Raw genomic sequence first — 12,721 nt, 5'->3', positions numbered from 1 at the left:
AGAGATCCATGGCAAGGATGCTCATTCAGAGCTCACGACCCTTCCTTGAAGAGCCTGCAGAAGAGTCCAGATGCCTGGTGTTGCTTAGTTACAAGGCCTGGGATGCAGCCGCCAAAAAGCGCCTTCCACCTCCAGCGAGGCTGGCTGGGCCTATTCTTAGAGCCGCGGCTTCAGGTTTCTTTGCCAAGGTGCAAAGGCAGCCCTGGCGTCACAGCCGGCGCCCACACGTCTCGCGTTACATCTCGGCAGGCAGAAGGAAGGGGACAGCACCAAAGTCCCAAAGACAACAGACCCCATAATGGACGGAGATCAAATACAGGTCCCAAACGCACGCTAGGGGCAATCCCAGCATTTAGCAGGGCTAGATCTGTGGTGGAATTGATCACATAATAAACCAACCCCTCTGCTATGTCAGCTCCACTGGCTACCAATCCAGTTCCGAGCACAATTCAAACTGCTGGTTTTGACCTACAAAACCCTATACGGTTCCGACCCAGCGTATCTGTCCGAACGTATCTCCTTCTACGTCCCGCCTCGGAGTTCACGATCTTCTGGGGAGGCCCTGCTCTCGGCCCCACCTCTATCACAAGTGAGGTTGGTGGGGACGAGGAGCAGGGCCTTCTCAGTGGTGGCCCCTCACCTGTGGAATTCGCTCCCCGGGGAAATTAGGTCATCAACATCCCTCCTCTCATTTAGAAGGAAATTAAAAACATGGATTTGGGATCAGGACTTTGGGTAATCTGGCAGACAGACAAAGGACTAGTGACGACAACTGATGGACTTGACAGTGTGGAATTGAAGTTATGAACTCTGAGTTGGCATACGCTGAGCATTAGATTGGTTTTATAGATTTTGATGTGTGATGTATAATGGATTGTTTTAATTGTTTTAATTACTGTTTACATATGTTTATTTTTTACCTTGTTGGTGTGCCGGCATCGAATTGTGCCTTTTGTAAGCCACCCTGAGTCGCCCCTCGGGGGTTGAGAAGGGCAGGGTAGAAGTGCAAGAAATAAATAAAATAGTAAGATGACAAAGCCTCCAAGGCTGGGTTAGTGCCAATCTCACCACATCTATCTATCTGTCCCTAGATCTCTGGGTTATTGCTGCTTTAAAATAATAGAAACCCCATCCCAAACAAATGCAAGCACTGGAAAGAAGAGAGCCCAGACTAATCAGGAGAGGATTTATGGGTAGAAGAACTGAGAGATTGGTTCCATTTGGCTCCTCAAAAGACAATTGTTTGAAGGGAGAGTTGATATAGCCTCCATTCATTGGCTGGCATCAGGGGCTGGGTGGCAGTTCTAGTGGGGGGGAAAGCATAGAGTGGATCCCATAAGACAGAAGCCCACCTGGCTAACATTGCAGTGGGGACGGCACATAAACAGGTGAACCCACCAGCCTCTGTTTGTCATTGGACTCCAATTCCCATCAATCCCAGCTAGTCAGAACAATGCCAAGAGGGGATGGGAGCAGTACTTCACCAACATTGGGAAGGCAGACAATTCCTCAGCCCTGCTATGAAACTGTCTCCTCCAACAACTTATTACCGCCTGCCAGCATCAGATGCCTGAGGCTGATGTCTCATTCAGCTGATTCATTGCACTCTTTCCTCCAAAGTCTTCAAGGCAACATTAGCCATAATAAGTCTGGCAAAATCAACAAAGAATCCAGTACCACTTTAAAACCTAATGTATTTTTAAAATTTATTTATTTGGAGTGCTTCTACCCCGCCCTTCTCAACCCACTAGGGGGGACTCAGGGCGGCTTACAAAAGGCACAATTCGATGCCCAACAGTTCACTTACAAAATATACAAAATACAATATAACGACAACAGTTATAACTAGTTAAAACAATCAAATTAATACAATAGCAGCAATAAAATCATCTTGTGGTCAACGTTCCCCAATTCATAAATCCATAATCCATCCGGCATTGTCATTGTCCTTTCCTACTCTGGTCATCATTGTCTTTTATCCATCTGCCAGCTTACCCAAAGGTAAGGTATTCCAAACTTTGAATGGGGATGATGGAAGGTACAGTCCAACACATCTGGAGGGGAAAGGCTTGTACTTACTGGGAGCAATGATGGCTGGATCCACACTATAGCCATTTGGCCCCACTGTCACTGCCAGGGCTCACGGCTGTGGAACACTGGGCTGTGTCGTTTGGTGAGACATTTACTTTCAGGAGAGTACAAATGCCACAAGAAACTACAAATCCCAAAATTTGAAGTGGGGGCAAGTCAGCAGCATGGATAATATCTATATCTCTCAATGCACAAATTCCCATCCGACAATGCCAACTAACCAACTGCCCAGTTCACTAACACTGAGAGTAACTGCAAAAAGGAAAACCAAACACAGGCAGCTGGGAGACACATGATTTTGCCAAGTATTCATAAGCTGGTTGGGACTTGGATGGGAGACGAACAAGAAATACCATGGAATATTTCAGAGGACGGAGTTTGCAAAGTCCATGAAAACCCTACGAAATCAATGGGGTTGCCACAGGTCGTGGTTTTTTGTTTTGAATATGTTTTTATGAATTTAAACTGGATTTTTTTTAAACACCACTGATATTTAATTCCATTTTAATTTTTGTAGAGGGGTAGATTTTAAACTGTATTGACTTTTTTTTATGGAAATCACTTTGAGCCTCCTTGAGGAGAGAAAAAGCAGGGTATAAATAAACATGACCATAATAAAAGCAAGTTGGCAGATATACACATTACCATTAAGGCACCTGGCCCTGGAAGCTAAGCAAAGTCAGCTTTGGCCGGAATGTGGAATCCCAAACAATATTTCAATGGAAGGAAATTGCAAAGCCACCAACCCTAAATTCTAGGAAATAAATAGGGTCGCATACAATGTGGTCGGTCATACACATTCATGAGTGCCCTACAAAGTTACAATTTATTTTGTACCTCCTGGCAAGAAGCAGGAAAATTGCATTCTAAGAACCCCCGACAGATGGCCATCCAGCCTCTGTTTAAAAACCTCCAAAGAAGGAGCCCCCACCACACTCCAGGGCAGAGAGTTCCACTGCTGAACAGCTCTCACAGTCAGGAAGTTCTTCCTCATGTTCAGATGGAATCTCCTTTCTTCTAGTTTGAAGCCATTGTTCCATGTCCTAATCTCTAGGGTAGCAGAAAACAAGCTTGCTCCCTCCTCCCTATGGCTATCATCCTCTCAAACTTCTCTTCTTCAGGCTGAATATGCCCAGCTCTTCAAGCCACTCCTCATAGGGCCTGTTCTCCAAAACCCTTGATCATTTTAGTCACCCTCCTCTGGGTGACATCTTCCTTCAATTGTGGTGCCAAGAATTGGACACAGTATTCCATATGTGGTCTAACTACTGTCCTGCCTTTCTCCCTGCAGGGACTCAACAGCCACCCAATCTAATCACAACATTCCCTTCCGGCCCACTTCCCATCTAATGCATCGTGATCTCAAGGCAAATCAATAGTCTCCAATCTTGAGTTTGCTGGGTTCTTTTGGACTCCAGTTCCCAGCATGCCTGGTCATTGGCCAAAACAGCAGAGGCTTCTGGGAAATGAAGTCCTAAACCACTAGAGAGCTAAAGGTTGGAAACCACTAACGTTATGGCCTGAGAGGTAATTAAGGGCAGTATGTTCTCAGGTGTTTTTGACTTCAACTCCCAGAATCCTTAATCATCGGCCCAAGCAGCTGAGGTTTCTGGGAGCTGAAGTTCAGGAGTGAAGGACACGTCACGCTCTCACAGCCTCAGAGGAAGGCAAACCTTCCAAATCATTAGCTCTGGGTCCTCCAGGAGGTTTGGACTCCAACTCCCATAAGCCTCAGCCGCGTGTGCCAATGGGGAGAGATTTTGGGAGATGGAGTCTACAACATCTGGAGGACCCATGGGGGAGAATCTCCAGCGTTAGCCAAGCTGGGCTCCTCCAGGTGATGTAGACTCCATTTCCCAGAAGCCCTCCCCATTGGCACCCGCAACTGAGACTTCTGGGAAATGGAGTCCCAAGCCCTGGGCAAGAGGCAAAGGATGAAGGCTTTGAGGGGGAAAGAAAAAGCGAAGGCATCCTTACCTGTTTTTCTTCTGGGAGGAGGATGGAGCCATCGGGGAGGGAGCAGGAGGCCATGCCCAGGCAAGGGAGGGATCCAGGAGAAGAAAGGGAGAGTGAGAAAAAGAAAAGGAGGGAAGGGAGGGAGGAAGGAAGGAAGGAGAAGATGGGTGAGATTCGAAGAAAGGCACCCAGAAATGCCCCCTCCCCCTTCCCCCTTCCCCCTCCCCTCAACTCGCATCCAGTCCTGGCGCCTACCTGGGTTGACCAGCTTGTTTTTGTAGCGGATGGCGGTGCTCATCTTGAGGCGAAGCGAGCGCTCCCTCCGATCCGGAACGGTCCCTTCCCCAAGCGGCGACTGCGGCAGCAAAAAAGGCGAGGAGGGAGGAAGCCCATCAAAACCGCGGGGTGGGCGGAGCCAGCGCCGGGCTCGGCCCCGCCCCCCGTCCGCGCCCCGTCCGGATTGGCCCCGCTCTGGACCAGCCGAGGAGGCTCCTCCCCCTCGCCCCTGGAGAGAGCCCACGCGCAGCAGAGAGGAGGAAGAGAGGCCCCAAAACACAGCGGGGCCCTCTGACGACTACTTCCTCACACTCGAGAAGGAATCCACTTGGAATCCGGTCCCTGCCTCCCGTAGAATTGGGGGGTTTGTAGTTTAGTGAGGCTGTTAAAGCCTCTCCCTAAACTACAAACCCCAGAATTCTGCAGGAGGCAGAAACCGGATTTCAGGTGGGTTCATTCTCGAGTGTGATGAAGTCCTAGAGTTGGAAGAGGCCCCCAGGGGCCATCCAGTCTGACCCCTTCTGCCAGGCAGGACAAGCACCATCAAAACCCTCCTGACAGATGACCATCTGAACTCCACAGAAGGAAGCTGTTTCATACAGAGTGAGGCAGCATAACTTCCTTTTTTAAAATGCACGCCATTCAGTCGGTTGAAGACATAGTGGAGCGCTAGTGGTCTCGTTCGAGAGGCGGGAGTATGAAGTTTTGTCCTGACACAGTTCAGTCGCCATCATGCGTTGGAACAGTGAGGAGCGTGCTTTTGCCGTTGAGGCCTACTTTTCGAGCAGATTTGGAGTGGCTGGCCCGCTCTCCAGATTTGGCCCCTTGTGATTTTTTTCTATGGGGTTTTTTGAGAGCCCGTGTTTATGTGAACCGTCCAAGGACCCTACAAGATTTGTAGACTAACATCTGCTATGCTGGCAAGAGTCATGATAAACGCCAGAAATCGGTTTACTCAGTGTATGGAGAATAGGGGACATCACCTATCTAATTTGATCTTAAAAACTACGTAAAACAAAACTTTAGGTATGCGCCTACATTATAAAAAAAAAATAAAAAAAAATCTGATTCATACAATGGGTTTTATTAAGTTTTGAAAAAAGGAAGTTATGCTGCCTCACCCTGTACCTTGCATACTTTGCATCCCATTTGATATAATGTTTATCATTATGTTTTTAGCATAGTTAAAGCAATGGTATTCCCTGTGGATGTGAGAGCTGGACCATAAAGAAGACAGAGCGAAGGATGATAGATGCTTTTGAACTGTGGTGTAGGAAGAAAGTTCTGAGAGTGCCTTGGACCGCAAGAAGATCCAACCAGTCCATCCTTTAGGAAATAAAGCCCAACTGCTCATTGGAGGGAAGGATAGTAGAGGCAAAGATGAAGTACTTTGGCCACATCATGAGAAGAAAGGAAAGCTTAGAGAAGACAATGATGCTGGGGAAAATGGAAGGAAAAAGGAAGAGAGGCCAACCAAGGGCAAGATGGATGGATGGAATCCCTTTTTTAAAAACAGATTTTATTATTCCAAAAATGGAAAAGAGCATATTGTGATTGTACATAGAAAGTGGGAGAACAATTGGGAGATAGCAAAGTACGAAATGTAGAGGGAAGAGAGCGAGAGAGAGAGAGAAAGAAAAGGTCTCTTGACTTCCATTCTGAGCCGCTGCATGTCTCATTTACATTCTTCGTAGATTCAAATATCCCTATGTATTTTTAATAGATACTGTAAAGAAGAGCCCATAATTGGCAAAAATATTTATAATCCTTTTGATTTTTCATAGTCTTCAACTGGAGACCAGTCAGTTCTTTTCATTGGGCTGCCCGAGCAATTCTTCAAAAGGAAAGTTAGTTTGTCCATATCTCTAATTTCTCTTAATTTACTTAACCAATCATCTATCTCTGGTATCTTGTTCAGCTTCCAAAGCTTCGCGCACGAGATTCTCGCCACGGTTGTCATGTAAGTAAATAAAATGTCCATATTGTGATTCAATATTAGGTCTGAGTCTAGAAGGCCTAATAAGTAGTATTCAGGTTTCCTTGGGAATTATATTCTGAGTATTTTCTGGGATTCTTCATGTATAACTTTCCAAAAATTTTGGGCTTCATTGCAAGTCCACCACATGTGATGGAATCCTTGAAGTGACTGGCTTGACTCTGAAGGAGCTGGGGATGGTGGCGGCCAACAGGTAGCTCTGGCGTGGGCTGGTCCTTGAGGTCACAAAGAGTCAGAAGTAACTGAACGAATAAACAACAACAACAAATGTTTTTAGCTCTGTTGTAAAAAGAATAATTTTATTTTTTACCCTCCTCTATTATTATTATCCTACCTCAACCTCTGTAAAATCCTGATGCCCCCCCCCACCTTTGACTTATTATTATTATTATTATTATTATTATTATTATTAAAAGGCGAACTCTTCTTGATTCACGCAAAGGAAACCCCAAAGGTCATTCATTGTCATTTCAAAGAGCATGACATCCATGAAAGAGAAAAAGAATACATGGATTGGAGACATCGGCCCTTAGTGTCCACCACAGTTTAGTTCCAGGATGCCCAAATCCATGGCTCCAAGTTCCACGAGCAGTGTAATATTAAACTAGAAAAAGCAGGCATCAGGCAGCATCCTCTATTCTTGGGTTGCTGTGAGTTTTCAGGACTGCCTGGTTATGTTCCAAAAGCATTCTCTCCTGATGTTTCGCCCACATCTATAGTAGGCATCCTCAGAGGTTGTGAGGTCTGTGGGGTTTATATACCTGTGGAATAATGTCCAGGGTTAGAGTTTTTGGTGGTTAAGGACCACCAAATGCAACAGCATCGCTCAGACACGAATCAAGGAACATGAAAGGCACTGCAGACTAATTCAGTCAGAGAAGTCAGTCATAGCAGAGCACCTGATGAACCAACCTGGACACGACATATTATTTGAGAACACAGAAATACTGGACCACTCTAACAACCAACATGTCAGACTACACAGAGAAGCCATTGAAATCCACAAGCATGTGCACAATGTCAACAGAAAGGAGGAAACCATGAAAATGAACAAAATTTGGCTACCAGTATTTTAAAAACTCCAAAATCAGGACAGTAAATAAAGAGCAACATTCCAAAAACAGGGGAATTCCAGACAGGAAACAATCAGGGATGGCTAACACCTACCAACAAATTATCCTCCCAGGCAGCAACCTCCCAGGCTGTGAAGATGTAAAGCTATTCAATACTAATCAAGGTGACCAATTGTAACATTCACATTTGCCTCCAAAAGACAAGAGTTCTTTCTCCCACCCTGGACATTCCACAGCTATATAAACCCATTTTTCCTAGTTTCCAACAGATCTCACAACCTCTGAGGATGCCTGCCATAGATGTGGGCAAAATGTCAGGGGAGAATGCTTCTGGAACATGGCCAGACAGCCTGGAAAACTCACAGCAACCCAGTAATCCCAGCCATGAAAGCCTTCAACAACACATCCTCTATTCTTGTTCAAATCAGACCTCTATTTGGAACCATGAGGACTAGGACCTGACCCATCACTCGATGGTAAAGCTTTGCTCACCAAAACATCCTGGCTTTTCATCCCAAGCCTTATTATAATTTGGAAAGGTAGCCTGATGGAGTAGAAGGCAGTTTCTCATCTATCCATATATCTATGAATGGAATGTTCTTGTATGCATTGACTTGTGTATAAATCTATAGGCTCATGTATAAGTCTACAAAAGTTTGTCAAAAACCCCAAAAACTGGGCACTGTCAAAACGTATAATTTTGATCCCCAAAACAGTGTGTTCTGCCCTCACCTTATACATGAAGATATAGAGTATGTCTCTTTTTCATGGTATGCTGTCTTGAAAAGCCTTATGCAACAAAATGTGTTGGTTCAGGACAGCATTGGGGAAGGTTGCTTATACATTATGGAATACTGATGCTGAAATTAGGTCTGTCCTCATAAACATCTTTGGAGACATTGTGGCTCTCCATTTGCTCTGAAAATCACACTCCCCCCCCCCCCCCCCCCCCCGGTTGCGCAAACCACTTCCATCCAGATGCCGCAGCAAGCCGGAAAATGGCTTCTGAAATTGGTAGTGAGACATCAAAACACCCCAAAAGCTGATTTGAACCCATTCAACCTTCTCAGTTTGATTTGTAATCAACTAGCTTGGGTACCTGGCGTTGCACAAGTTATTTGAAAAAGTCAGTTTTTAATTGTACAAAATGCATAAGGTTGTGGGTGAACTACAACTCCCATCATGCCAGGTTAACTCCAAGAAACTCCATCAGTACTTCAAGTTTGTTATGTTGGGTAAGTATGGTGAGTCAGTCCCCTCAAACCCCTCCAGTAGGTTGAGTTAGTCATGGTGGTTCTGTGTGCCAAGTCTGGTCCAGATCCATCATCTCTGGAGATCTGTTTCTCTAGTTCTGAGTGAACTACAACTGCCAGAAAGGAAGGTCAGTAATCAAATTTCGGCATATCAAGTACGTGTGCCAAGTTTGGTCCAGATTCATCAGTGTTTGGGTTCACAGTGGTCTCTGAATGTAGGTGAACTACAACTCCCCTAAATCAAGGTGAATTTTCCCCAAAAACCTCCAGTATTTTTTGCAGGACATGGGGGCTCTGTGTGCCAAGTTTGGTCCAATTCCATCTTTGGTGGAGTTCAGAGTGCTCATGATTGCAGGTGAACTATAAACCCCAGTACCTATAACTCCAAAATGTCCAGGCCAATTTCCCTCAAAACCCACCAGTATTGAAATTTGGGAATATCGGGTATACATGCCAAGTTTGGTCCAGATCCATCAGTGTTTGGGTTCACAGTCGTCTCTGAATGTAGGTGAACTACAACTCCCCCAAATCAAGGTGAATTTTCCCCGAAAATCTCCAGTATTTTTTTGCAGGACATGGGGGCTCTGTGTGCCAAGTTTGGTCCAATTCCATCTTTGGTGGGGTTCAGAGTGCTCATTGATTGCAGGTGAACTATCCCAGTACCTATAACTCCAAAATGTCCGAGCCGATTTCCCTCAAAACCCACCAGTATTGAAATTTAGGAATATCGGGTATACATGCCAAGTTTGGTCCAGATTCATCATTGTTTGGGTTCATAGTGCACTCTGGTTGAAGTTCAGAGTGCTCTTAGATTGCAGGTGAACTATACGTCCCAGTACCTACAACGCCTATAAATCATGGTGAATTCTCCCCAAACCTCTCTAGTATGTTCAGTTGCTGATCAGTTTCTATGTTTGCTGTGTGCCATAGAAAAGAATAGTGTGAAGGGCAAATGCAAATTCCACATTTATGGAGAGATTAAGAAACACTGGGATTCCTGTAGTGGAGGAAATACATAAAATCTAGGATGAAATTGTCCACATATGAAAGCCTTCACCTGGGTGGTGGGCCGTATGGTGTTTGTGGAGGACATTGGCAGGGCTCTTGGACATGTTCATGGCGCTCATTATAACCTACTATATCCTTGGAGGGAGAGCCATTGGTGTCTCCTGAGCAGTGGGAGGTATAGCTGTTTGTGAAGGCAGGCGCTTGTCTGTGTAAGTAGACACTCCAGCCACATACACACATATGTATCACTTTTATTATGTGTAGAGATAAGATATAGATAAGATAGATGGGGAGCAGAGAGGAATCAGGAATGGTTTCCAGATCCACTTGGTTTAGAAAAACCTTAGATAACCACAAAGCTTGATCGTGCAAATCAAAAGTGCAGACAAAATCGAATAAGCAGGCTCCTGTGCTTGGCAACCTGGCCATCAAAAATGTTATCTAATTGAGACGAAATCAATAACACTAAGGCTTCTTAGGGAACCGATGGACTCTAAAATATGAAACAGCCTGGTTCCAACCCCAAACCTATCTGCAGGTTTCCAAGGGCACTGGATTGTTTGCATGCTGTGTGTCTCTACAATATTCTTTTAATTCTTGCAATTAGAAATAAGGTTGAACACTGTGAAAGCCATCCACTACATGGCCTCCTCCCAGTAGACTCAAATCAAGGAAAAGCTTTATGAGAACTACCACTCCTCTTGCCGTCTCTCCAGCAACAGCAAGGGTATCCCTCTGGGCAGCTAAACAAGGAAATCCCAACTGGATGGCCCCCCACGAGGGTCTTCCTCCTGGGGCAAACCAAGAATGGGCAACCTCGAAGTCCCTGAATAGACTCTGAAGCGGAGTGGGCAGATCGAAAGACAACCTGGCAAAATGGCACTACCGAAAAGAATCCCATACCTTGTGTGACTGTGGAGCAGAACAGACAACTCCTGTATGCTTGTCCATTGTGCCCTGCCTCATGTACAGAGGAGGAATTGTTGGAGGCTACAGACAATGCCGTTGCCGTTGGTCCAAAGATATTTAGCCGCCTGCACACCTTTTATTTTTATCAGTTTTATACTAATTTATGCAATGCTTTTGATATGAAATAAATAAATAAATCCTTGCAAGCTGAACATAGAACTTTTGTTCTATAGAACTTTTATCGGGCAGCTTCTGTTTCTACATAGGAACACATACACACATTTTTGTTTTACAAGAAAAGGGCATTCTAGGGCACCGTACTGCTTTTTATCATTTGGCTTTCAATCCGTGTTCTAAATGATCAGAAGTCCACAGACCACTGAATATTATTTGAATTGTAACTTTTGGGTACATTTTGAGTGATGTGGGTCTTTATCTGCAATCAATCAAATAGAATAAACGAATGAATGAAATTCCCTTATAAAAATATGTCCTCAAAAGGATTTAAATAGAATGTAGGAATGCAAGGATGGGGTGAAAATTGCTAGAAGAAACATTAACAACCTTAGATATGCAGATGACATCACTTTGATGGCCGAAAGCGAGGAGGAGCTGAGGAGCCTTCTAATCAAGGTGAAAGAAGAAAGCGTAAAAGCTGGGTTGCAGTTAAACATAAAAAACCCAAGATTATGGCAACAAAAGTGATTGACAACTGGGAAATAGAGGGAGAAAACATGGAGGCAGTGACAGACTTTATATTTCTAGGTGCAAAAATTACTGCAGACGCAGACTGCAGCCAGGAAATCAGAAGACGCTTACTTCCTGGGAGGAGAGCAATGACCAATCTTGATAAAATAGTGAAGAGTAGAGACATCACATTGGCAACAAAGATCCGCATAGTTAAAGCAATGGTATTCCCCATAGTCACCTACGGATGTGAGAGCTGGACCATAGGGAAAGCTGAGCAAAGGAAGATAGATGCCTTTGAACTGTGGTGCTGGAGGAAAGTTCTGAGAGTGCCTTGGACTGCGAGAAGATCCAACCAGTCCATACTTCAAGAAATAAAGCCTGACTGCTCATTGGAGGGAAGAATAGTAAAGGCCAAGATGAAGTACTTTGGGCACATCTTGAGAAGAAAGGAAAGCTTAGAGAAGAGTATGATGCTGGGGAAAATGGAAGGAAAAAAGAAGAGGGGCCGACCAAGGGCAAGATAGATTGATGGTATCCTTGAAGTGACTGGATTGACCTTGAAGGAGCTGGGGGTGGTGATGGCTGACAGGGAGCTCTGGCGTGGACTCCTCCATGAAGTCACGAAGAGTCGGAAACGACTGAACGAATGAACAACAACAAAATATTTAAATGCATATCTGTATATGTGGTGTAGTGGTTTGAGTGTTGGGCTAGGACTCTGGAGACTAGAATTTGATTCCTTGCTTGGCTATGGAAATTCACTGGGCAATTTGGGGGAGGGGGTCACAGACTCTCAGCTGCAGGAAACCCCATACTTAGGGTCGCCATTAGTTGGAAATGACCTGAAGGCACCCAACGACAACAATTTTGATCAGGATGCGCACAGCAGTGCTTTCCAAACGTTGTTAGATCTAACCTCCATTCTCTTTTACTATTGGCTAAGCCGGCTAGATTTTATGGAGACCCAAAGATCAGGCAAATTTAAGTGATTTAGGATGGAGGCTCCAGCTCTACATATTAAAAAATTATGGATTGTTCTAAAGAGAAGGCCCCAAACTCACAGCCTGTAGTAGTTTTTCTCAACCTGGAGGTCAGGACCCCTGGGGGGGGGGTCATAAGGGCGTTTCAGAGGGGTCCCCAAAGACCATCAGAAAACATATATTTCTGTTGATCTTAGGAACCCCTTTGGCAGAGAAGCCTGAAGATCTCTCCTCTTGTCCTTCTCTTCCTTTTTGGAAACAGACAGCAAATCCTCCCACCAAAAGCCCTCCTCTGCTGTGATTGGCTGGCCTCTCAGCCAAGGGGAGGGCTGTTTTTGAGTTTCCAAGTGGGAGAGGGGAGAGCAGGTGTGCTCGGCACATGGCAGCATGGTGAACATGTGCAGGCAAGGGAGAGTGTACAAGACTGGAGGGAGGTTTACGCCAGCAAGTCCCTTCAAGACATGGGGATTCTGTGTGGCAAGTTTGGCC

The 12,721-nt window shown here is 45.1% G+C and overlaps 1 protein-coding gene across 2 annotated transcripts in view; it reads right to left on the bottom strand.

The window, feature by feature from the left end:
- SEPTIN5 (septin 5) overlaps window positions 1-4,459 on the bottom strand; it is a 60,363-nt gene extending 55,904 nt beyond the window's left edge. Inside the window, exons 1-2 of one of the 2 annotated variants that reach the window (XM_060785882.2) lie at window positions 4,303-4,459; window positions 4,069-4,079 (exon numbers count right to left, since the gene is read on the bottom strand). In XM_060785882.2, the coding sequence (XP_060641865.2) occupies window positions 4,069-4,079; window positions 4,303-4,345 (54 nt within the window). In that variant the 5' untranslated portion in view covers window positions 4,346-4,459. The remainder of the gene's footprint in view (window positions 1-4,068; window positions 4,080-4,302) is intronic. The other variant, XM_060785884.2, reaches the window with a different exon arrangement.
- Window positions 4,460-12,721: the final 8,262 nt, after the last annotated feature.

The sequence above is a fragment of the Anolis sagrei genome, chromosome X (assembly GCF_037176765.1).
Source record: "Anolis sagrei isolate rAnoSag1 chromosome X, rAnoSag1.mat, whole genome shotgun sequence".
Lineage (NCBI taxonomy): Eukaryota > Metazoa > Chordata > Lepidosauria > Squamata > Dactyloidae > Anolis > Anolis sagrei.
The sequence above is the reverse complement of the archived record's forward strand: the minus strand, read 5'-3'. Positions and strand labels throughout refer to the sequence as shown.